This window comes from Delphinus delphis, chromosome 10 (genome assembly GCF_949987515.2).
Source record: "Delphinus delphis chromosome 10, mDelDel1.2, whole genome shotgun sequence".
NCBI classification, from domain to species: Eukaryota; Metazoa; Chordata; class Mammalia; order Artiodactyla; family Delphinidae; genus Delphinus; species Delphinus delphis.
The window spans coordinates 96,532,744-96,559,148 of NC_082692.2; the positions used below are offsets into that span (position 1 = coordinate 96,532,744).

General features: G+C 37.6%; 1 protein-coding gene across 4 annotated transcripts; it reads left to right on the forward strand.

The window, feature by feature from the left end:
* THUMPD3 (THUMP domain containing 3) lies at window positions 1-26,405 on the forward strand. Of its 4 annotated transcripts, XM_069541165.1 has the most exons (11): window positions 1-57; window positions 1,360-1,648; window positions 2,736-2,813; window positions 9,049-9,525; window positions 13,130-13,260; window positions 15,411-15,480; window positions 18,761-18,876; window positions 23,356-23,466; window positions 24,101-24,224; window positions 24,401-24,433; window positions 24,522-26,405. In XM_069541165.1, the coding sequence occupies exons 2-11, from the start codon at window positions 1,394-1,396 to the stop codon at window positions 24,570-24,572; spliced, it is 1,446 nt and encodes a 481-aa protein (XP_069397266.1). In that variant the 5' UTR covers window positions 1-57; window positions 1,360-1,393; the 3' UTR covers window positions 24,573-26,405. The 4 variants fall into 4 exon arrangements, with proteins under 4 accessions (XP_069397266.1, XP_059878952.1, XP_059878953.1 ...); XM_060022969.1 differs by having other exon boundaries at window positions 24,401-26,403; XM_060022970.1 differs by having other exon boundaries at window positions 49-152; window positions 24,401-26,404.

The following is a 26,405-nucleotide window of genomic DNA, read 5'->3' on the forward strand; positions in this document are numbered from 1 at the left end:
CCTGGGCGCGCTGGCCTCGGCGGCACCGGGAGCCGGAAGGGTGTTCATTGGCGACCGGTAACCGGGCGGCGGGTGGGAGTGGCCCGTTGGGGCGCTGCTGACCCTCGGCAGGGAAGGGCGGCCTTCGTCTTGCGACCCGGGCCGGAGACTGGGTACACTTCAGCCCGATCCACGGTGGAGCCCTTCTCGCTACCTTTCCCTGGGTTTCACCTGCTCCCCAGGATCCTGTGATTAGGGCCCTGGGGGTGGGAGTCGGGAGACGTGGGTTTCATTCTAGCCTGCGCCATTGGTTGGCTCTCTGACCGTGGTAGGATACGTCCTTTCGTGGGCTTCAGCTGCCTTATTTAGCAGATGGAGGTCGTTATCACAGTGATTGTGAGCTCCTTAATGGCAGGAACTGACATTTATTTGTGTTAGACACTGTCGCCTGTCCCGGGTACAGAACAAGAACTGTGTAGGTACTCTGGGCCTACTTGTTTTGGCTCACGAAACTTTGAAAATCTGCCGAGAACTATTGATCTCCACCTCCCACCCAGCTCTTTAGTCCCTCCTACTCCACCCCGCCCCCCACCCTACCAAAAGCTCAGATAAAGGAAATTTGGCTTACCGGTTTAAATAGTTCACAGGTCTCTCTTGATGCCCATCCAAGCATCCCAGAGCCTATCCTGTCCTAGGCATTCAAATATTTGTAGTCACTAGATAGTAGGTGCTCAGTTGATCATTTTTTAATGCATGAATCACTGTCCATTTCAAGGAGGAAGATAGATATCCTTAATTAGCAAGTTTTAATCATGGGCCTGGCAGTATGCTATTCCCACTGAAGTCTTACAACAACTCTAAGAGAGAGGCATTATTCAGTTCCCATTTGGCAGATAAGGAAGTTGAGGCAATGGAGAATAAACTTGTTTTAGGTCATTCAGCCTCTGAATGGTGAGGGCAAGAATTCAGACCCAGGTCTGAAATTCCAAAGCCCCATGTTCTTAACTGCTAGCTGAAAAAGGACTAGATGTAGAAATATTTTTGAATGTGTTGTAGCAACTTCTGTTTTGGGATTAACTGTTGTAGTTATGCGATGGCTATCATCAAGATAGGTGATCCCAAACCAAACATTGCATGCTGTGGAAATACTCTTGTCTGTCTCCTTTTCTTCCACAGTACCTGTATTGCTTGTTTAATAATATTTTATATCCTCCACTTTGTACCCATGTTATTCAGTCCTTTTATCTTTGGTGAATACTGATTCCGTTGTGTTGCATTGTTCTGCCAGACCTCCAAAGCAGATGTTTTTAGTTATAGTTGAAATAAGAGGTGATAACGTTTAGGCATTATTTCTTTTTCTTTTCTGTACTACTTTTAAAGGGACTATATTCAGGACCTTGGAAGCACTGCCAATATGTCTGATGTTCAAGAAGCCACTAACCAGCTCCTGGATGTGAACCTTCATGAGAACCAGAGGTCTATACAAGTGACAGAAAGTGGCTTCAGAAGTGAGTCTGAACATCTCCAAGTCACTATTGGAGCCACTGTGCCTACTGGTTTTGAGCAAACAGCTGCAGATGAAGTGAGAGAGAAATTGGGGTCACCGTGCAAAATCAGCAAAGACCGGGGCAAGATATATTTTGACATTTCAGTGGAAAGTCTGGCTCAGGTTTGAATGAAGCAATGTTTAAAATAGTTTTCTAAATATATCATTTTATGGTTACTTTCTAGTTTACAGACCTCTCTGGAATCCTTATTGCTTTTCTTTTCTTTGCTCTGCCCCAAATCAGGTAATTTTAAAGTATTACTGCATTTTCCATTGGGTACTGATTTGTACGTGTGACTACTAGTTTGCTTTATTTTTTAGAAGTGATCCTAGTATTTCCTGAGGATGAATTCACCAGAAAGGATCCTGTGAGACTTATGAAGAAATTCTTAGTATCTGCTACGCCTCTTAGAATTTATTTACTTCAGCATCTAGCTGAAGTGTAGACTTCAGTGGTGAAGCATAAAGGGAGAGATTTTTCTTTTTATCTGTGTCAAATTTATTCTTGCTCAAAAGTAATTAGGAATCACTGAAGGTGAGAAGTGAAGGTCAGCAAAACTGCCATCCCACTAAAGTAAAAGCTAAGCTGTATCTCATTACTACATAAGCAACATGAGGGCAGGGATTGTTGCCTGTTTGTTTCGTTTTTTTCTTTTTTTTGGTCAATATCTCCCAAGCTCTTAGTATCTGGCATATAGTAGACACCCACTACATATCTGTGGGATGAATTGGTAAGCAAGTATTTTTCATCCAGTGTTTTAGATAACAACTCAGCAGCTTTGTAAAGATAGGCCCTACCATTATCCTCATTAATTAAGGATTAATTAATTTTATTCCTAAAATTGAGCTTAGGAGTAAGTAATTTGCACAGGGTTGCTTAGCTAATAATCACAGAGCTGGAGCTCAAACCCTACCTATACAGTACCCCAGAGAGCCATGAGGGCAGTATAAAGCCCCACTTCACTGTCTTCCTCTCTCCCTTCCCCCCAAAACCCATGTTGCCCACATAACACTTCAAGCTTCTATCCTGCCATCTGTCTTTTTTCCTTTTCTGTAGAGGAACAGAAGCTGGGAAAAATTTTAAATACAAATTATAGGTATTAGCTGCTTTAAAATCTTTGTACCTGATTTTTATATTTAAATGCTGATAGTTTATGCGCTTCAAAAGTTTTTGGAGAAATTTGTTTCTAACATTTTTTTCCCTCTCCAGGTTCACTGTCTGAGATCAGTTGATAACTTATTTGTGGTTGTTCAGGAGTTTAAGGATTACCAGTTCAAAGAAACAAAGGTGAGCTATCCCAAACGCAGTAGCTGATTTTCAGCCGTCTTCCCAAAGAGATTATTTCCACTTTTCACATTCTGTGTATCGTTTAGCATTACTGCTGCTTTTATAATATAGAATACTGGGAGACTTTTACAGTAAAATCCAGAGATTTATTGATAGTCCATCGCAAAAGTTGCTTTTAAAAATCATTATTGCAGGGGGTGGGGAATGGATGAAGGGAGTCAACAGGTACAGATTTCCAGTTATAAGTAAGTCCTGGGGCTATAATGTACAGTATGGTGACTGTAATTAATACTGTATTGCACATTTGCAAATTGCTAAGATAGTAGGTCTTAAAAGTTCTCGTCACAAGAAAAAAAATTTTAACGGTATGGTGACAGATGTTAACTAGATTGTGGTGATCATTTTGCAATGTAAACAAATACTGAATCATTATGTGTACACCTGAGACTAAAATAATATTATATGTTAATTGTATTCCATTTTCTAAAAAGATGAAAGAATAACAACAAAGAAATAAATATCAATATTGAAAAACTTATAAGAAATAGAACAAATTGTTTGACTTTCTTACAAAAGATGGACACCTTAGATGAGCTTTGCTGATGTATATGGTTTCAAAATAGAATTGCTTCTAGGCTGTGAACCAGAGTAGGTGACAGTTTGTGTCATCTACAAATAACACTTTCTCTCACCATGCTCCTTTTGCCCTGCTTTCTTCTCTAGCTTGTTTTTTGAAATAAAGCCAAAGTAATATCTAAATACTCCTTCAGTTGTTAGGATAACAGCTTTGTCCCCAACTTGTATTTAGCATCTGATTCCTAAATATTGAGACGCTGCCTAAGCTGAACGCTGAAAATAGATCACAGTGAGTCTTTGGTATTTTTCCAGATTGCTTTTTGGTCTGGTTTCCAGAGTCAAATGCTTGAAAACTTTTTTCTTTCAGTTTTATTGCCTATATTAGAAATAATCTTTTTTAAAGTTGTGATGTGCTGCCTAATTCTCTAATTTTTATTTATTGACAACAGGTTGATTTCAAAAACTAAACTGATATGAACCCCCAACCTAGAAAAAAACAGACCTAAAAGAACTGAGACTCAAAATAGATGATAATTTTATTAACTAAAAATGTAACTTCTAACACTAGTTTTATAACCCTTCAGCCTTCTGATAGGCATTGCCAACCATATCATATCTATAAAACTAGTGAATAGCAGGCAGGGTACTGACAGTTTTTGCTCTTAAGTATTTCAAAATTGTGATAGTCAATTCTATACATGAATAAATGTTAACATATTTTTTAAAACTATAAGTGTCCATCTTAAATTCTTGCCTCTAACCTACTAGGGTGTTATTAATATTTTCTTCAATTACTATGTTTTTGTCATCTTAGAATTTGTATTATTTTGAGTATTTTTGGAGGTGAATTTGTTATTATGGAATGGTTCTATATGAGCCAGGTATTCAGAGTTGCCTTGTAAGTAACTGCAAAAGATATTACTGGTGGAAGTCCCAGAAGAAGAGCAGCAGAGATTAAGGCAGATTTTCTTTCATTTTTTTTTCTTTTTTTAAAAAATAATTTCACCTTTTATTTTTTTTTTTAATTAATTTATTTATTTTACTTTTGGCTGCATTGGGTCTTTGTTGTTGCACACGGGCTTTCTCTAGTTGCGGCGAGCGGGGGCTACTCTTCGTTGTGGTGCGCGGGCTTCTCATTGCGGTGGCTTTTCTTGTTGCGGAGCATGGGCTCTAGGTGCATGGGCTTCAGTAGTTATGGCACTCAGGCTCAGAAGTTGTGGCACATGGGCTTAGTTGCTCCACGGCATGTGGGATCTGCCCAGACCAGGGCATGAACCTGTGTCCCCTGCATTGGCAGGTAGATTCTTAACTGCTGCGCCACCAGGGAAGCCCTGAGGTAGATTTTCAGATCTCTGCAAGGGCAACTTCTCTTGTGTATAACCATGAGAAATTGTTAAGCCCTCCACTTTGTGGACTTAATTTGGAACATGCCCCCAATAAAACCTTGTTTTTAAACATTCGCTTCTAGTTTTCATTCTGTTGACCATCAGTTTTTCTTTGTTGCATTATAATTTCTCATGGCTTATAAAAGCCTGTTAGTTTAAGCATTCTAATGGGTTCTCTTATTTTTAAATATTCAGATGATATCATGAATTTTATTAGCCTTTTTATTAACTGATTTAAAAAAAAGCTAACATCTGTGATTAAAATTTTTTTAAGCTACTTTATACATGTTCTTAGAGCAAAACTGTAAAGACTGAAAAGATATACAGTGAAAAGTATTCCCCTGTTTTCATACCACGTGTTTCCCTCCTTGGAGGCAACAACTATTACCAATTTCTGAGATATCCTTCTAGAGATATTTTATGAATATGTGTATTTTATTTACATATTTACACAAATGGAAGTATCACATACATACTGTCCTGTGCTGTGCTTTTTCTCATTTTTCTTGGAGATGATGGCAATATCATTGTTGGATTTGACTGTATCACAATTTAATCAGTCCCATTTTAGGACATTAGGATTTTTCACAGTCTTGCTATTACAGTAGTGCAATGAACATCCTATATACACCCTTGTACATATTCAGTCTGAGGGTCATTTTTCTGTTTAATAAGTTTATCCCATTGATGTTTATTGACACGACAGAAATGTTTGGTCTTGGTTCAGTCACATTTATGCTACATGCCTTCTGCTTTCTTTTTCTTTCTTTTTAAAAATTTATGTTACGTGTTTTCTTTGCTTTTTCCCCGTGCACGTGTTTTAAAATATTTGGAAGGCTTGTATTTGCTCTCTACCTATTACCTTTATAAATACAACTTAATCTACTGCTTACACAGTATTTTTGAATCCCTACTAAGAGCAGTGATGAAATTGGCATATTTCCCACATCTCTCTTGCTTCCCTTTCACCTTCCAGTTTTATAATTTTTCTTAGTGTTGAACCACATGCCTTTAAATCCTTTAAATATACTTTTTTAAAAATCATCTTTATTTATTTTTTTTTTTAAAGATTGGATGAAACCCGAAAAGCTTTAATGCTGCATGAAAAGTCACTGAGATTATATTCTGGAAGCACCAAACTGCCTGTGTTTTGCACTTTCTCTGCTAAGCATTCATTTCTATCCTTTGACCTTGGGGTATGAGAGAAGAGGATATCAGTGTGCTTAAATTACTTCCCATCTTCTGTTCCCTTTCCCCTCTAAGGACAGGCCACTTTGTAACATTTACATTCTGTTTTGCAGTCATAATCCCTGTATTTGTTTTCATTTTAGTCCTATAGTTAAATTGATTATAGACATACTACCTGTCCTTTTGTTACAGTTTTTATCTCTTGACTGGCATGAGTTCACAAATGTTTGTCTTTCACCTTTCTATTTGATTAATAGTTTGGGTTTAAAATTTGGAGTCACGCTTTCCTTCCTTAAGAATATCATAGACAATGTTTGTTCTCTTCTAGCATGAAATGTTGCCATGGAGAATTCTGAAGTCATCCTGTTATTTTTCCTCCTTATTTGTTGCTTTCTTGTTATTTTTGCTTGATGCCCAGATGATTTTTTTTTTTCAATTTTGAAGTTCACCAGGGTACATCTCCTTGTTGCTAATTCCAGTTAAGACATGTCAGTCTGTAGAGAAATTCACTTCCATTTATGTTTCTTGAAAGTTTTCTTGAATTATTTTTTTAGTATGTTTTCTTTATTTTAAATCCCTCCATCAAGGATAAACCAGTTATACATACAGCAGGATCTCTTTGACTGTCTTTGATGTTTTATCATGTTCTCTCTAATCCATTTTAAAATTTTTGCTCATTTTTATTGTATTTGCTTTACTTTTCTTCACATCCCTTACTGTGTTTTCAGCGGTGGCTTTTATATGTGGTGCTTTCAATATGGTCTTCATTTTTGCAGTGGTTTGTTTTTTTATTCCACTTTTCTTTGAACTCTACAAGATCCTGTTTCATCTCCTTCTGGCGGCTCCCCTCATCTTTTTCCTGCTTTTATATCTCTGCTTTGAGCTCTTATTTTACAAAAGTATCTCCTTATTACATTTTTTGATGTCATGTCAACATATTTGACCACGGTTTTCAGCTGCTCTGTGGCAGTGTCTTTCTGGTCACTGGATTTAGTCCACTGTTTTTCTGTCCCTTTTCTTCTTTTTTCCGTTCATATAAGTCTGGTGCTGATAACTTTTGATAATTGCTCATCTTTGAATGAGGTAGTTCCTCTTGGGCCTACTGTTTATAGGAGGTTCAGGAACTGTTCCAAGCTAGCAAGAAATCCCTCTGGTTCACTGTGAAGTTCCTTTTGACAAAAGGTTGTGGTGAATGAGTTCTCTTCCTTTTTTTTTAAACAGCTTTATTGAGGTGTAATTTCCATACCACTTAATGAGTTCTTTTAACCATTACTTCTCCCTAGCTGGAAGCATTCAGCAGCTTTAGGGTTATTCACAATGTAGAGTATCTCTCCCCATCTCTACTCTGTTTCCAGCAAATAGAGCATGTCTATGAGATTCCTTGTTCAGCCTCCATTTCTCTCCTCTGCTGCTTCTGGGTACAAACGAGATCCAGGGACGCTCCCTCTCAGTGCATGTACTTGTTCCCTGCTGTTCCAGAGAAGAGTTTATTTCCTACTGCTCTGCAGACTGCTCTCCCCTTTGTCTGAGATCTGTAGTCATTCTCCCTCTGTTGTCTTTCTGCACCTCTGCTTTACCTTCACTGAACCTGGGAATTCTTATGTTAGAATTCTTATGTTCTGTTTCTAGGTTACAGATATCATGTAGATTCTATTAGGATAGAGTTGGTATTTCTGTTGTTCTTTTCTTTTAGAGTGGTTTCTGAAGAAAGAAAGGGGCTGTACCAGTGTTATCCCACCATGTTAAACCTACAAGTCCTATAGATGCCCTTTATATGGAAATTATTTGTAAATAAAATTGAATTTGCCCAACCTGAAATTACCATTATTTCATCAGGTTTCAAGTAGTATTAGAGCCTTCACTCATTTCCAATTCAAGTCTCAGCTCCATCAGTCAGCACTGATTTCTTTCTACTTTGATCTTCAGCAACATATACTGTCTGTGCCAGTGCTCTGCACCAGAACTTCTGATGGAAATGTTGTATGTTTATGCTGTCCAGCATGATAGCCATGTGAAGTGTAGCTAATATGACTGAGAAACTGAATTTTTAATTTTAAATCATTTAAAATATTTCAGTAGCTGTATGTGACTAGTGGCTGTTGAATTGGATAGCACGGCTCTGTACCACCCATTTTAACATTTTACCACATATCCATTAGCTGTTTACTGAGCACCTTTTTTACACCAGACACTGCTCTAATGTGTGGTTTATAGCAATGGTCAAGACAGCCAAGGTCTTTCCACCCTGTGCTTACCTTCTGGGAGGAGCCTAAACCTAATAACTTTAGATAATGTTAAGTTCTCTAAAGAAAATAAAATGAGAAAAGAATGACTTGAGAGGATTACTTTAAGTAGAGCAGGTCTCTCAAAGGATGTGCCTTTTAAATTGCTGTTAAATAATGAGAAGAGAACCAGCAATGCAGAGAGGCCATATGAAGCAAATACCTTCCAAGCAGAGGTACGAAGCTAGGGAGAGAATGATCCTGAAGTGATGTAAGAGACACAGGCAAGAGTCGGGTTGTTTGGGCTTTTTAAGGAAGTTAAATTTTGGGGGGTGTAATGGGAGGCTGTTGAGGGGCTTTAAGCATGATCAGATTTACTTTTCTAAAAGATGACTATAGATACTATTTAGAAATTGGATAGATACATTTTTAACTGCTTAAGCTTTGGGTTTTTTCTTTTCAAAAATAGTTAATTTGTATACACAGCACAAAATTCAAAAGGAAGTCAGTGAGAGGTAAGCTGCCCTCCCTCCTCTGTCTTTCATCTCCTCATTTCCACTCACTGGAGGTAACCACTGTTAATAGTTCCTTATTTGCTTACATTTTAATCTTGAATCCCAGCCTCTGATCTACCATTCTGTCTTGTATTATTCTGTCGTAGCCTTAATTTGTGTAAATCTTAATTTTCAGTGAGACTTTAATTTCCTCAATTGCAGACATTATATTATTTACTCTTTTGTCCTGTACTCCTGCCACCCCCAACATAACAATTAACATAGTCTGTAGGCAAAGTAGGGGTTTATTTTTTCAATTAAAGTGGTGAGAAATGAATGAAATGAATGGATTTCATTCTCTCTTTTATAGGAAGAAGTTCTAAAGGATTTTGAGGACTTGGCTGGGAAGCTTCCATGGTCAGACCCTTTAAAAATATGGAAAATTAACACATGTTTCAAGAAAAAAAAAACAAAGCACAAAAAGATAAATCAGAATTCAAGTAAAGAGAAGATTGAAAGTGGACGAGGAGACAAAACAGATGAGAGAGATGTCAAAAAAGAGTTCACTAACAATGTCTTAGATTCACAGATCTTAGACTATTATGAAAATGCAGCCATCAAAGAAGAGATATCAACATTAGTAGGTGATGATTTGACATCTTGCAAAGATGAGACTGAGGAAAGCTCAAAAGAAGAAACTGATCCTGAAGTGCTGAAGTTTAGAGTCACATGCAACAGGGCAGGAGAGAAACATTGCTTTTCCTCAAATGAGGCGGCAAGAGATTTTGGGGGTGCTGTTCAAGATTATTTTAAGTGGAAGGCTGACATGACCAACTTTGATGTGGAGGTAAGTGCAGGCTCTTACTGTGAGGATTCAAGAAGGCTCTCATAAATGTGTAGAATTTTCAAGACTAACCCAATCTTATGGACAAATTAAACTGAGGCCACAAAGCTAATAGGGTATCTTTTTTTTTTTAACATCTTTATTGGAGTATAATTGCTTAACAATGGTGTGTTAGTTTCTGCTTTATAACAAAATGAATCAGTTATACATATACATATATCCCCATATCTCCTCCCTCTTGCGTCTCCCTCCCTCCCACCCTTCCTACCCCACCCCTCTAGGTGGTCACAAAGCACCGAGCTGATCTCCCTGTGCTATGTGGCGGTTTCCCACTAGCTATCTATTTTACATTTGGTAGTGTATATATGTCCATGCCACTCTCTCACTTTGTCCCAGCTTACCCTTCCCCCTTCCCATATCTTCAAGTCCATTCTCTAGTAGGTCTGCGTCTTTATTCCTGTCTTGCCCCTAGGTTCTTTTGGCCATTTTTTTCTTAGATTCTATATATATGTGTTAGCATACAGTATTTGTTTTTCTCTTTCTGACTTACTTCACTCTGTATGATAGACTCTAGGTCCATCCACCTCACTACAAATAACTCAATTTCGTTTCTTTTTTATGGCTGAGTAATATTCCATTGTATATATGTGCCACATCTTCTTTATCCATTCATCTGTCGGTGGACACTTAGGTTGCTTCCATGTCCTGGCTATTGTAAATAGAGCTGTAGTGAACGTTGTGGTACATGACTCTTTTTGAATTATGGTTTTCTCAGGGTATATGCCCAGTAGTGGGATTGCTGGGTCGTATGGTAGTTCTATTTGTAGTTTTTTAAGCAACCTCCATACTGTTCTCCATAGTGGCTGTATCAGTTTACATTCCCACCAACAGTGCAAGAGGGTTCCCTTTTCTCCACACCCTCTCCAGCATTTATTCTTTGTAGATTTTTTGATGATGGCCATTCTGACCGGTGTGAGATGATATCTCATTGTAGTTTTTGATTTGCATTTCTCTAATGATTAATGATGTTGAGTATCCTTTCATGTGTTTGTTGGCAATCTGTATATCTTTGGAAAAATGTCTACACAACGACTCAAAACCTATGGGATGCAGCAAAAGCAGTTCTAAGAGGGAAGTTTATAGCAATACAATCCTACTTAAGAAACAAGAAACATCTCAAATAAACAACCTAACCTTACATCTAAAGCAATTAGAGAAAGAAGTACAAAAAAACCCCCAAAGTTAGCAGAAGGAAATAAATCATAAAGATCAGATCAGAAATAAATGAAAAAGAAATGAAGGAAACTATAGCAAAGATCAGTAAAACTAAAAGCTGGTTCTTTGAGAAGATGAACAAAATTGAGAAACCATTAGCCAGACTCATCAAGAAAAAAAGAAGACTCAAATCAATAGAATTAGAAATGAAAAAGGAGAAGTAACAGCTGACACTAAAGAGATACAAAGCATCATGAGAGATTACTACAAGCAACTATATGCCAATAAAATGGACAACGTGGAAGAAATGGACAAATTCTTAGAAATGCACAACCTTCCGAGACTGAACCAGGAAGAAATAGAAAATATGAACAGACCAATCACAAGCACTGAAATTGAAACTGTGATTAAAAATCTTCCAACAAACAAAAGCCCAGGACCAGATGGCTTCACAGGCGAATTCTATCAAACGTTTAGAGAAGAGCTAACACTTATCCTTCTCAAACTCTTCCAAAATATAGCAGAGGGAGAAACACTCCCAAACTCATTCTGTGAGGCCACCATCACCCTGATACCAGAACCAAAGATGTCACAAAGGAAGAAAACTGTAGGGTATCATTAACAAGAGCATGGGCTATTGAGACAGAGCTAGATCCAACTTTTGACTCCCTAACTGTGTAACTTTGGACAAGTTATTCTCTCTGAGCCTCTGTTTCAAATGGAGCCAATAATAGTTTATACCTGTGTGTCCTGAAGGTTAAATGAGATTATACATTTTAAGTATCTGGTGTGATACCTGGTCTATACTACATGCTTAATAGATGGGAGCTATTAAGACTTGAATTTTCTAATTTCTAATCTAGTGCTTTTTACAACATTATGTGGACTTTCAGATTATAAAATTCAAAAGAATTAAAACAACTATTTTGTTTTGTGTGTCTTGGTTTCAGACTTTGCTTCTGAAGTGGAATACATTTTTAAAACAAACCTTGACCTTCTAAAATCAGGACATCATTGCTAATACTCATGCTAGAGCCAGCTGTCCTTTTTCTTAAATTCTGCTAGATTCCCAAATCCAGATACCTCTTTTTAGCATGCTTACCCTCCTTGGTCTCAATCTTCTACTATAAGGGTGATTCACATGTGAGCCATACTAACAAGTCTTTCCATCTCTGACAGCTTAAAAGGCCCCTAGCAGCTGACGTTTTCACCAAGGAGTCATTTACTGTTGCTTTTGGGACACTTGAATCTGGGGCAAGTTGCCTGTTCTCTCTGTAACTTTTGTTTTTGCATATCAAATCAGAAGAACAAGTCCCCATTCTTTTTTTTCTTGTAACAGCTGTTATGAGAATGAATAGGCTAACTAGAACAGTGATGTTCAGAAGTTAGCATGGGAGCTCAGAGTACAGACTCTGGAGCCATACTACATGGATTTAAATCTCAGTTTACAAGCTGCATAACTTTGGGCAAGTAAACCGACCTCTTTGTGCCTTGATTTCCTTATCTATAAAAGGAGGATAATAATACCTAGCTCAGAGGGTGTGGCTATGAAATGAGGTAACAAATATAAAGTGTGTAGAACAGTGGTTTGCATATAGCTAGGTAAGTGTTAGCTGCTGCTGTTAAGATCATGATGAGGAAATTTTAGGTGGAAGATTGCAGAACATATTTTATTTCAACTTTTATTTTTGTTTGAATAGTATATATTTAACTGTGTGTTAGAAAAACTATAACTAAGACCAAAAAGAAACATTCTTTCACAGACATTACTTGAGTCAAGTTTTAAAAAATACTAAAAAAATAATAGGTTTTAAAGCAAATGTGGCCCATCGTTAACAGTTGGTTAATCTAAATGAAGAACATACTTAAGAGTTCGTTGTGCCAGTGTTGTGCCAGCATTTCTGGATGTTTGGAATTTTTTCCAAAAAAGTTAAAAATTTTAAAAATGCATATTAAAAACCTGGAAACCTTCAAAATGTGTTTCTCTTATAAAAATTCGGGGGGAATCTGGTTATAGCTAACTTGTGAATACGGTGAATTAAAAGGAGAATAAAATAGATTAAAAAAATTTTAAATACAGTATTCTTAAATTATTTCATTTATATGAAGCTCAAAAAAAGACAGAAGAGTTTATCACGGTAGTGGTCAGATTAATGATAATTTGTGGTGGGTATTGACAGAGGGCAAGAAAAACTATATATATGTTTATATGATGGTTACACAGCATTTATATGTAAAAATTACTGCGCTTCACACTTAAGATTTGTGCATTTTACTGTATGCAAAGTATACCTCAGTAATAAAGTAACAAAAATTAATAAAGCCTCAAATTTTAAAATCTTAGTGATAAGTACAGTTCGAATAACCCTAAAACTATTTTATTATTTTATAGGTTCTTTTGAATATCCATGATAATGAAATTGTTGTGGGCATTGCATTGACAGAAGAGAGTCTCCACCGAAGAAATATCACACATTTTGGACCCACAACTCTTAGATCTACTCTTGCCTATGGGATGCTCAGGTAAGAGAATGGGTTTGCCATGTAGATGAAAGTGACAACTTGGTTTGAATTTTCCCTTCAAAATGTAATTTTTTGTGAGGTACTGTGTTAGAATCTAGTAGTTAAGGAACAGGATAAAAAGCTAAAGCTCTTTCTTTGTATCCAATGTTGATTCCTTGAGATCCTGAAAATATCACTTAATTACTATCTCAATTTTCTTGATTTTAAAATGAGAACAGTAGTTTTCATCTGCCTCTTGAACGTGGTTATCACGTTTCTGTTTAGAAAGGATATACTGCGTGTTGGGAAATAGAACAAATTTTGCTTTGTTTCATTTCTACGCAGTGAAGCAGATGAAAGCAGAGATTTTTTTAATGTGTATAATGTATAAGTGAACACAGAGAGCTTTTACTTATATTTTAAAATTTTATACTCACATGGAAAATTTTCCACTTTTCCAAGAGCAAAATATAACTTTCTTTCTCCTTTGCCCTTTTCCCTTTGATTGGGTGTTTCTTTCCACCACTAGGACGAGTTGTTTTCTCTAAGTTTCTGTTTGCCAGACTGCAAAATGGGTTTGATATTAGACTTAAAGGATTATTAGTGAGGAGTAAATTGCAAAAACAGATGAAAAATACCTGTTACATACGGTGCCTGGCATAGCCTGGTAGTTAATTGTATTTCCTACTCCTCCAATCTTTGCTTCCTCTTTTACCCTGCTCATCCATGGAGTCCTAGTTCAATACAATTGGAACCTGTCAATTCAATGACAACAATAGAAAACTGCACCCGTTTGATTAAGGAAGAGCTCCTAGTCTTCATTCATTTAACAAACACTTATTATCTACTGCCAGGCATTATGGTGGGAGCCAGGGATATGGAGAGTTATTTTGGGTGCAACTGTTAGAAACCTAAGTAAGCTAGTTTAAGATTAAAAAAAAGTGATGATTGTGTGGGAGGGGGAATTACTGGCAAGATACTGAGAAGTCTTGGGAAATCCACAGAAAAACTAAAAGCCATATCTTAAGAAGGGTAGGAACCAGGTCTTAGAAAACCACCAGAAACCGAGACAGTCACTTTTATCTACCCTGGGAGCCTACAGGTTCTTGTTTTGCTCATCTGTGCAAATGGCTGCCCGTCATCTAAATTTATGTATTTCCAATTTTAAATAACCAGCCAGCCCCATACTGCCTAGGTCTTCTAGCTCTTTGTTCCCACGTCTTAGAAGAGAGAATCTGGTTGACATAGTTTCAGTCATGTGTTCACCCAGACGCAGCAGCAGTGGCTAGGAGTACGGGGTTGCTTACTACCAAGAGGGTTGCCAAGGATTCTGTTGCCGTGTGTTGAGGGGCAGGAATGGAGAAGTAGAGCTGGGCAGGTATTACAATAAGAATCCAGAGTTAGTCCCCAGGAATCTCAGTTTTGTAAGGGAGAACCATAATAGAATGTGGAAAGAATAGCAGGACAAAAGGAGGAAAGAGAAACCTTGTCGCCTGTCTGAGGAGGGGATGCTTCATAGAAGAGGTAACATTTAAGCCACTAACAGTAATTCCTCTAATCCTGACTCTGTCACCTACTAGCTTTGTGTCCATGGACAGGTTTGCATCAGCTTATCTGTAAATGAGAATAATAATAGTAACCTATCTCACAAGATGGTTAAAAGGACTAAAAGAGATAATGCATGCAAAGAGCTTAAATCCATGCCTGGCAAATACTAGGTGCTCAAAGTAAAGCAGTTATTTTATAGCAATGTTATTATCTTTCAAATTGAATTAATTAGGAAAGGAATACTGAATGAATAATTTCCAGTAAACTTATATTGATATATATTCTACTTCACACATTTGAGTTGTTTTAAACGTAACAACACAGGTCTATATACAAAATAACGTGTTTTCTAAAAGCATATACACACATATATTAACAGATCTAGAAGCTATTTCCATTTGGAAGTGAAATGGGATTTTGGATGGTAGTCAAAGGGGACTTTTAGTTATATGTAATGTTTTTGTAAGTGCTAGGATATAGAGTCAACATGTAATTACAAATTGATTTTAAAAATAAATATCAATTGTTTCTTCATGCTAGCATAACAGGCCTTTGATCTTACAGCTTTAGGAATAGTCTTTGTGGAAGTCTTGTCTGTTCACATAGGCTGTTTTCTTCTCTAGGCTCTGTGCTCCTCAGCCTACTGATATAATAGTTGATCCGATGTGTGGAACAGGGGCAATATCAATTGAGGTAATAACTTTTCTTTAGCTTTTATTTATTATTTTTTAAATTTTATTTTTGTCTGCATTGGGTCTTTGTTGCGGTGCATGGGCTTTCTCTAGTTGCGGCCAGTGGGGGCTATTCTTTGTTGCGGTGTGCGGGCTTCTTATCGTGGTGGCTTCCCTTGTTGCGGAGCATGGGCTCTAGGTACATGGGCTTCAGTAGTTGTGGTTTGCGGGCTCTAGAGCACAGACTCAGTAGTTGTGGTGCACAGCCTTAGGTGCTCCGTGGCATGTAGGATCTTCCCAGGCCAGGGCTCAAACTTGGGTCCCCTGCATTGGCAGGCATATTCTTAACTACTGCGCCACCAGGGGAGCCCTTCTTTAGCTTTTAGATAAGGAAGTGATACATCCAGAATGTTCTAGAACTCATGGGTAAATAGACATAATGAAATCACCAAGGTTAGATCCATGGACCCAAGAGTTTTGAGTGAATTACACTAGTAAAGCTGGAACTTTTGTGATAAGGATGTAGCCACTTATTACAAATAGCCAAGGACTAGATTTAGGTTATAAGTCATGTTTAGTCACTGGATTACAGAGGAGGCTGAGAATTACAAACTGGTGAGTCCCATTTCTGTAACAGACAAACTGGTAGACTTGAACAGAAAAGATAATTGAAGGTACAAGCTTGAACTGGAGGAGGGCATTTCATCTCTATAAAGTGAGACTATGCTTCTTCATCCTCCTAGGTTCTTGTAAGATGGGGAAGCCTGTGACCATTAGTTAGGTTTGTTAGGAAGTTTAACAAGGTTACAAAGTTTTCAGAAAATACCATGACATTGAGAGGACTCAAAAACTGCCTAAAGCAAAGCAAGAAATAGAAAGGCATTTTCTAATTGGAGAACATTTAACAGGAGAGTCTCCTTGAATCTGTATTATTGAATCAATATTACCTAAACTTTTATAATAAATAATTTGGAAGAGGGCGCCAGTAAAATTGCTTAAATTTGTAAAAAATTTAAATTAAATTTAAATTTAGGGCTTCCCTGGTGGCGCAGTGGTTGAGAGTCCGCCTGCCGATGCAGGGGACACGGGTTCGTGCCCCGGTCCGGGAGGATCCCACATGCCGCGGAGCGGCTGGGCCCGTGAGCCATGGCCACGGGGCCTGCGCGTCCGGAACCTGTGCTCCGTTACGGGAGAGGTCATGGCAGTGAGAGGCCCGCGTACCGCAAAAAAAAAAAAAAAATTATATTTAAATTAAATTTAATTTAAATTTGTAAAAAATTACAAATTTAAATTTGTAAAAAATTGCTTTATGTATAGTATATGTAAAGCCAATGGGAACAAACTGCAGGGAGATACTACAGATTCTGTGACTGAGCAGAAACTGGACAGATGAGCAAGTCCAAAACAACCCACAAAGGGAAAAATAATCCAGACTGCAATTAGAAAATGACATCGGCTATCTGGGAATTAGAATCCCAGAAGGAAATCATAGTAGTCTAGATGACTGCTGTTTTCTGCTAGTGTCAGCTAGAGAAATTTACTCTGGCTAAAGAGCCACACAGAGAAAACTCAGTTGTTGTCACAAAGAATTCTGGGAACAAAGCAGAGTGTGCTTCTCTAGCATTAAACCATGATGTGTCTATGGTCTGGAGTAGCAGTGAAGGTTACTACATGTCAAGAAATATACAACAGAGCTAGAGAGAGACCAGAGGAGCTCCCAGCCCCACCAAAAAAAAAAAAAAGATAAAAAGAAAATGTTTGAGGCATTTCCATGTAGGGGTAGGCATGAGAATGTCGATATGGAAAAACCTAAGTTGGTATATGATCAAAATGAATGAAATTATGAAAGGAATTGAAAGGGTATATAAACAGTTTGTTCACCAAAGTATAAAGTATTTGATTTATAATACTGCCTTTAAAACTTGGAAGTACTATAAAACCCAAAAATCTAAATAGGTTTAGAAGAAAAAATGAATACTCGGCAATCAGAATCACCAGAGAGGTTTTCATCAAACTCTACATCATCCTCCCTACATCACCCTTCTCCATTACCCTCAAGGGTCTGGGCAAAAGAAAAAGCTAAGAAGCCCTGTGTCCATAGATATGGGGGTATTACTGTTTACCATGGAAGAGGTGTTTGTTACTCATCCCTAAACCAAGGGCAGAACTGTCTCTGCTTTCATGTCAGAAACCTTCTGTTAATCTGCATAGAACATTGTTCAGGCCTAGGGTAGTATGTCACCCCATTGCACAAATAATATGGAAAGCTCGGTATTTCTGTTCTGCTGACATGTTTTTGATTTAAAATTACAAAATCCTGGGTTTCCCTGGTGGCGCAGTGGTTAAGAATCCGCCTGCCAATGCAGGGGACATGCGTTTGAGCCCTGGTCCAGGAAGATCCCACATGCCATGGAGCAACTAAACCCGTGCACCACAGCTACTGAGCCTGCACTCTAGAGCCCGCAAGCCACAACTACTGAGCCTGAGCGCCACAACTACTGAAGCCCGCACACCTAGAGCCCATGCTCCACAACAAGAGAAGCCACCGCAATGAGGAGCCTGCACTCGCAGCAACTAGAGAAAGCCCGTGTGCAGCAACGAAGACCCAACACAGCCAAATATAAATAAAGAAATTTATTTAAAAAAAAAAAGTGACAAAATCCTTTCAAGAATATGGTGGTTATCATTCAAAAGCCTATATAATAGACATTACACTTTATTTAAATTCTCAAATATTCCAGGTTATCGGATTATATAAAAATTCCATAATCACAAAAGGATATAGGTTAGTCGGTTTGATTTGGTTAAACTATGTTTGTATTTAAAGTCTGTAATACCTACTGTGTGGCAGACACTGCTGGGTGAGGGACTGAGTGACACACCAGACCTATCCTTAAGGAGTTCCTAGACGTTTTGAGCCGCAGACAGGTATAGAAATAATTAAAAAGAGAGCAAGTGCAGTGGCAGATACATGTACAGAGTGCTTTTGGAGGGGCAAATGAGAGACAGCTTGGAGAGTTGTGCTTGATGTCACAGAGGGCATGACATTTGAGCTGGGCCTTTAGAGATGAGTAAGAGTTCAGCAAACAGAACAGGAGGGCATTTCAAGTAAGGGGAATAGCAAAGTTGACAGCATGCAGTATTTTGCCACTTTAGAAAAGCATTGGATTATTGGATTGGATTGGATTGTCTTGTTTATTGACAAGTGATTGAAATGATTTTACCTTTTTATCATATTTTGGTTTTGTTTTTTTTTTTTGCAGTTGGCTACTTCTGTTTTCATATATACTCTTGTCTTTTAGGGGGCTACAGAATGGTCTAACTGTTATCACATTGCTGGTGATAATAATCCATTGGCTGTGAATAGAGCAGCAAATAACATCTCATCTTTATTGACCAAGAGCCAAGTGAAAGAAGGGTAAAATTTTAATTTAAAAGATTTTGTAGCATCTCTTAGACTTAGATAATCACTTTTCTTTCTTTCTTTTTTTAAAATTAATTATTTCTTTTTGGCTGCGTGGGGTCTTCGTTGCTGCACACAGGCTTTCTCTAGTTGCGGCAGACAGGGGCTATTCTTCATTGCGGTGCACGGGCTTCTCATTGCAGTGGCTTCTCTTGTTGCAGAGCACGGGCTCTAGGCTCCTGGGCTTCAGTAGCTGTGGCACACAGGCTCAGTAGTTGTGGCTTGCAGGCTCTAGAGCACAGGCTCAGTAGTTGTGGTGCACAGGTTTAGTTGCTCCGCAGCATGTGGGATCTTCCTGGACCAGGATCAAATTTGTGTCCCCTGCATTGGCAGGCAGATTCTTAACCACTGCACCACCAGGGAAGTCCAATAATCACTTTTCTTATTGGCTTTATGAACTAATACAACCAGTGCATTGTGACAGTATTATAGCCAAATGAATATATTGAAACTCCATTTAAATTTTAAAAGTTGATTGAAACTAATTTGTATTTTTAAAATATTTTAAATTTAACTATAATTTCCCCCACCCTAATGCAACTATTTTTATTTCTGTCTTCCTTTTTCTTTCCTTATTCAGATATCTTTTTTCCCATGTAGTGGAAGAACTGCATAGATTCATTTTAATTTCATAAGTTTTCCATTACTGCATGCAGGCATCCAGCTGGGGGTTTAACAGAGGCACAAGACTCCTCCTAACTGACTAGTGGTCTTTTCTCTGGAAATGTTTTAGTATTGAATAAGTGATGTAGTTTGGAGAAGGCACCCCGTGAAGGGGGTGAGAGAAGGGGCCCTAGCTGTCCTCCTAGCTGTCGGGGAAGAGGACCGAAGTGGCAGCGGTGCACTCTCATATCTGAAACTTAATTGAACACCAACAAGGAACTCAGTCCTCTGCTACAAGCTATAAGTATTAGAGAAATACCAGGGGGAAAATAATCTAATGTTCAAATATTTGCATATCCCACACATATTAGCTTTCATGTCCTCTTATATGTTTCAGGACCATTTTTGATGATTGTAGTCTTACAAGACCACATGGGCCCCAGGACCTAATTCATTCATAACTCAGACTGACACATAGACACGCTTTGTAATCATTTTCTCAATTCAAAATTTCTAGGTTCTTGTAAAACAAGTACATATTAAAATATTAATATTTTCTAATGCAATTAAACAGTTGAAAACATTAAAAAATTTTCAAACGCTTATGTTTTTATTCAATCTGTTTTTTAATGACTGCATAATATTCCATTGTACAGAAATATTAGTTTATTTAGCCTTTCCTCTGTTATTTGGCACTTAAATCTCAGAGTTGGAAAAGACCTGAAAGCTGTCCCTACAGTCCCTAAATGTCCTGTAGGAGATCCTGACCAGTGGTCTTCCAGCCTGTATAAACACCTCTTATGACTCTGAAGGCTGTTGATTCCAGCTTAGCACAGCTTTGAGTGCTAGTCATATCTTTTAGGGAACATGAATCTCTCCCTGTACCTTGTACAGATCTGGGTTTTTTCTTCCACTTGAGTCCATAAAGAAAAATCTTATCTCTGTGTCACAGTGATGATTAACATCAGATATTTAAAGGGCTACCAACCCTCCTCTCCTTATCCCAGCTCTCCACATCCTCTCTTCTCCAAGCAAAATATTCCAAGGTCCTTCAGCCATATCCCTTTGATATATGTGCATTGAAAGTCTGTTAGCCTCTGGGAAATTTCCCATCCTGAGATGTATGTTGCTATAGTACCTTAAGCCCTAGCCCATTGCTACAAATTGGATTTGACGACACACCATCTGTGCCAGCCTTTCACCATTCTTTCAAAGTCTCAGCTGTCTTTGGGAAGAATTGGTTGAAATAGCACTTGGTCTGCAGTTTCCTGCGAGACGCCTCATCACAAAATTGTTTCTCTGGTCTCCTCTGCTTGGAGTCCTTCATTTTCTTACAAGGTGGCAGAAATATGTAGCGGTAAGCAGATTTGTTAGGTCTTACAGGTGCTTCATATCCAGGAGCACAGGAAGTCATTATATCCCATGATTGACCTCACAGCTGCCTCCATGACCCTTAATGTGAGGTTTATATTTGTAAGTAGAAATCAGTTGTTTTTAAGAATATTTGTTCATTTTATGCAAATTTTCATATTATTTATACATGGTATGCCTTAATATTATTTTGTCTGTATATTGCTTATCCTCTTTTCTTTGCTAGTTTTTTTTTCCCTTTTGATTAGATTGCCAGTGCTTTGTTTTGTTCTTTCATATAGTATTTGTTCTGTGGTTTTATGCTTGATGCTTTTTGTTTTTTATTCCTATTTCCTATTGAGGTCTTTTCATTTGTTATCTAAAATCTTAAGTTATATGCTGTAAATGTCTTCTTTTTTTTGTTTGTTTTTTTTGTTTTTTTGCGGTACGCGGGCCTCTCACTGTTGTGGCCTTTCCCGTTGTGGAGCACAGGCTCCAGACGCGCAGGCTCAGCGGCCATGGCTCACGGGCCCAGCCGCTCCGTGGCATGTGGGATCCTCCCAGACCGGGGCATGAACCCATGTCCCCTGCATCAGCAGGCGGACTCTCAACCACTGCGCCACCAGGGAAGCCCAATGTCTTCTTTTTAATAAAAGTTTTTACTAGAGCTGACTTTTATGCTAAGTACTCCTGTTGACCATATCCTATAGATTTTGATAAATCTGTTTTGGTTACTTTCTAAATGATTTGTTATATACTTGATTCTCTCTAATTGTTTAGGACAGTGCTTTTCAAACTTTAATGTTCAGATGAATCACCTGGGTAACCTGTTAACTACACACGGATTCTGATTCAGTAGGTTTAGGATGGGACCTGAGGGTCTGCATTTCCTGGCAAGCTTCCCAGTGATGTTGATGCTGCTGGTCTGTGGCCCAACTTTGAGGACCAATGGTTTAGATCATTTTTTATACATAAGTAGTTAAAAGCTTTTAGTTTATTTTTATATTATGTTTTATTGTGATTAATGAATTTTTATGGTATATTTTGTTTTATATTTGAGATTTTTCCTGAGGCATAGTACATGACTAGGGTTTCTTTGAAACCTGATATTTTTAAGCAAATAATTTTTCTAGTTTCTGAATATTTTATCATTTTTCATATCCTCTGCATCTTCACTTTTTGTCTGTTCAACCTGTACTATTTCTATCTTACCTTGATTTTTTAAAAATATTTATTTTTTTAATTGATTTGGCTGCATCGGGTCTTAGTTGCAGTACACGGGGTCTTCATTGAGGCATGCGGGATATTTCATTGTGGCGAGCGGGCCTCTCTCTAATTGTGGTGTGTAGATTTTTCTCTCTCTAGCTGTGAGTTTGTGGCACGTGGGCTCTCTCGTTGAGGCGCAGGAGCTCAGTAGTTGTGGCAATGTGGGCTTGGTTGCCCCGCAGCATGTGGGATCTTAGTTCCCTGACCAGGGATCAAAGCCACACATCCCCTGCATTGGAAGGCAGATTCTTTACCACCGGACCACCAGGGAAGTCCCAATCTTACATTGACTTTTAATATTTTTTGCCTTTTTTGTTTTGTTTTATTGTAGCTATTGGTGCTTGTGAGTGTAATACATATTTTTAATATCTGTATTTTTTCCTATTATGTAGTGATTACCTCTATTGCATTTTATTTTTTCTTAAATTCTTTATTAAATATCAATATTACAACATTTAATTTCTGCTCATAATCTTGATTTGCTTTTAATTTTTAGCCTGTGCATTATTATTGCCTGTTATAATTTTGTTTCTTAAACTAGTAGGTTTGCCTTAATGGGGAGGATTTAAATCATTTATATTATTATATTCATCCTGCCTTCTGTCATTATTTTTTTGATGTTAACTTTTTTGTTCTCTTGTTTTTTTATAGTATGATACATGTTTTTTAATTTTAAGACCAGTACCTCTATACTTCCTAATTTTACATACCTGTTTCTTTAGGTCTCCTGTTATTTCTGTGTAGACTTACCAAACTTTATCCTTCAGGTGTGTCACCTCATCAGCTTTTTTCTCTTTAGTGTTCTGGTTTTTTCCAGTGTATGTTTCATCAACAATGTTTTTACGTCATCAGTTAGGTAATTAACTGCCTCAACACTGTTTTCAAGTTGTGTACTACAGTTCTTTGTGTTAACGGTCTTTTCCCCTTAATCTGTCTTCTTAAATTGTAGATGAAACAGATATAGACAGCTTTTGAAAACGAATCTTAACTAATTTTTTAATTTACTTTTTTACGGACTGTCATTATAAAAGTTTTAGCTTATGACCTATGCTTTCTGCCTACCTGCTACTTTAAAAATTTTTACTAAGTTCTTGATGTTGTCACTGATATTATTATTTTAGTTTTTGTATTTTATAGCAGTCTCTTCAGAAGAAAAGTCTTCTAAAATTTCATTCTTCGGGATATGTTGAAGCACCTTTTCTTTTGTCGCCACAGCAAACTGTCCTGGGGCTTGCCCATAGATACTATTCAGTGGGATATCTGCAACTTGCCACTAAGAACTGGCTCTGTGGACATTATTGTAACAGACATGCCATTTGGAAAAAGGTGGGACTTGTAAAAAAATGAATTTTACTTTCATTTGTTATATTAGTACCCACTTGTCTTCTAAATCTGTTGTATTTTCCTTGAGCTTATTCTGTCAGAAATCTTCCGTTTTCTTTTAGCAGACTTAACAGTTTTTCACTTAAGAATGTAACAATATGATAGATTCACCCATTTTGTTTCTTATGAGAACTCAGGAATGTACTAACTACACTTTGATCCTGACCATCACAGGTTTATCCACTTTGTAGCCCGTTGTTGAATTACATTAATACTTCAGAGAAAGGTTGAGGAAAACTTGGTTATCAGGATATTTTTTAATCACTGGTTTCATTTACATAATGATTGCTTATACTCATTAAGGGGACAATTTACATAACTATTAACATAACTATTATAGTTGTCAGATCTTTTCCGTAACCAGTTCATCCCATTCAGAATTCTTAACAACTTAACTAAATCTAACCATTTCATTGACATGTAATGACAAAGGTCTGGCTCTAGAAGGCAACTGTTTTTCATACCTCAGGACTTTCTTATTGCAATGAAAATGAGTTTTTAGTAACTTCTCATTTCATATAGTCCTAGATACTTATTTTTTGCAAAAGTAAGTGACTCATTAGACCTTCTTTTATAGGATGGGCTCCAAGAAGAGAAACTGGAACCTTTATCCAGCTTGCCTACGGGAGATGAGCCGTGTCTGTAGGCCAGGGACAGGCCAAGCTGTACTACTGACCCAGGACAAGAAATGCTTTATCAAGGTGCCGTACGTTAGCTTGAAAACTCAGCCAGCCCATGACAACTTTAGGACCTTTTTAAGTATACTTGGGGATATTTCAATAAGATTTGTTTTCTCCCAGTGTTTCTTACTAAGACCCCTGGTTGGTAGAGAAGCAGTTATCAGCTAATTACTTTTCTACTTTTTGTGTGTACACAGGCATTATCTGGAATGGGACACCTGTGGCGGAAGGTACATACCGTCTGGGTCAACATAGGGGGTCTTCATGCTGCAGTTTATCTTCTGAAACGTACACCTCAAACTTTTGTTCATCCTTCAGAACAAGATGGAGAAAGATCTCCTTGGTGATGCAAAGACTGAAGATGATTAGTAGCGCTGCCAGTGCTTCCTGACAGTGGACATGTCAGCATGAAGAACTTGCTTTGAGAGAAAAATAGTATTAATAAAAGTGATGTTTGGTGTAAATCTCTTCACCCTAGATAGCAAAAGGTGTGAATAGAATGGAACAAGTCTTAAGAGAAAGCAGAGCTTTTCTTTGGAGCTGTTGTAGTTGGGCAATTAGTACTTTTCTTAAAATGCTTTAAAGATGCTAAGCCTACTAAAATACTCTGGGATTTGGGTTTAGAACATTTTATTTTCAGGCTTTATAGCAGTTCCTGTTTTCCACTGTAGCAGGTGGAAAGCTACCCTGGCCTAAGGGAAAGGCAGAGAGCATAATCAGATCGTGAGGTTACATTTCATTGCCTCTGCAGCTTTGTTATTTAGTTGCTCAGGTTCTTCACCTCAACTTTAAAAAATGAAGCATTATTACACTTTGTAAAATAGTGTTTGCCCCATGACAAGGTGAAATCTCACAAGACCTACAGAAAAGTTTACTATCTGCTTTAAAAATTACAATATGCATCTGTTATTCAGATTAATAGAACTAAATAGACATTTCTATTTGTAAACAGCAGGGATTACACTGGTAGATGAAGTATGGGACCAACAAGCCATATTTAAATAAATTTTTCTTTCAGTACACAAAGGTGGTGATGCCTTTCAAAGTCAAACATAAACCTGTCAAAGTATTTTTGTTGGCTTCTCTAAAGGACTAGAGAACAAACTGATGTATCTTTGAATTAAAAACTTTGTGTAAGTTCTTTTATTTTCTCAGTCACTATTCATATTTAATTGCTTTTGCAGTAGCAAAGTCCTTCCCAAGACAGTGGAAAATGAAATAACCTAAACATCAAGTCCTTGTAAAAACAGTGCTTCTGTGCAACAGAGTTGGGGTTTTATGTGGCATTCTGTATTCAGTTTACTTTGGAGTTTCTGGCTGCATTCAGCTTAGATTTTCAGTGTCATGTCAGTAACATACTAACTTTTGATGTCTCATTTAGAATAAAAGGACACAGTACTTCTTTCCTTTGAAAGAATAGAGTTCACATTAGCAGCAGAGCCAACAGTCCTTGTATGGTTTCTCTCTGATATACCTCACCCTTGAGAATGAATTGGAAGTAAGACATTTATAAGGGTCTTATATCCTAGACTGGAGTTTTTAAGGTCATCAGAATGCAGTTTCACTATTATGGGTTCAACATAGAACAAACAGCCTTTCACCTCTCACAAAAGAAACCATTTAAACCTCTAAGTGTTGGTCAGCAGTCCATAGGACTGGAAAAGTACAAGGACCATGTTTTCTCTACTGTTCATCAACTGCCTGACACATTACCTATCAGCATGGACGTTTAATATCTGTTGAACAAATGGGTATTTTTGCATATTGGCTGTTTTTACGTGTATCAAATTTGTGCTCAATATATCATAGCTTTAGTCCTATTAAATACCATCATAAAAACATGAACAGATGTGATTTAAGATGATATAAGTATGTAGCGAACATTGTAATAGTTTGCCATCTTCCTCTCTAGTATTGTTTTGTAATCTGGTGACAGGAACAGGAAATGCGCTACATGAGGATTCAGAAAAGCTGAGATTGAATTATATATGACACTGCCACCTACTAGTTCTGTGACCTCGGTTTTCAACTTTTGAAACAGACCTGTACCATGGGGATGTAAAAAGATGGGGAAGGTAATCTTAGTAATCTGAAAACAGAATGACTTGAGTTATAGAGCAGACATTCAATGCATTTTAGAGAGGAAAAAAAACAACAGACATTGAGACAGATTTTATAAATTTAATGAAATTAAAGGAAGAT

Bases quoted from the DNA above. Each gene is read 5' to 3' on its own strand.
- THUMPD3 (XM_060022969.1), top strand. From the start codon at position 1,394: ATGTCTGATGTTCAAGAAGCCACTAACCAGCTCCTGGATGTGAACCTT. The intron at 9,526-13,129 runs GTAAGTGCAGGC...ATTATTTTATAG, and splicing joins TGACCAACTTTGATGTGGAG to GTTCTTTTGAATATCCATGA. The intron at 18,877-23,355 runs GTAAAATTTTAA...TTGTCGCCACAG, and splicing joins AAGAGCCAAGTGAAAGAAGG to CAAACTGTCCTGGGGCTTGC.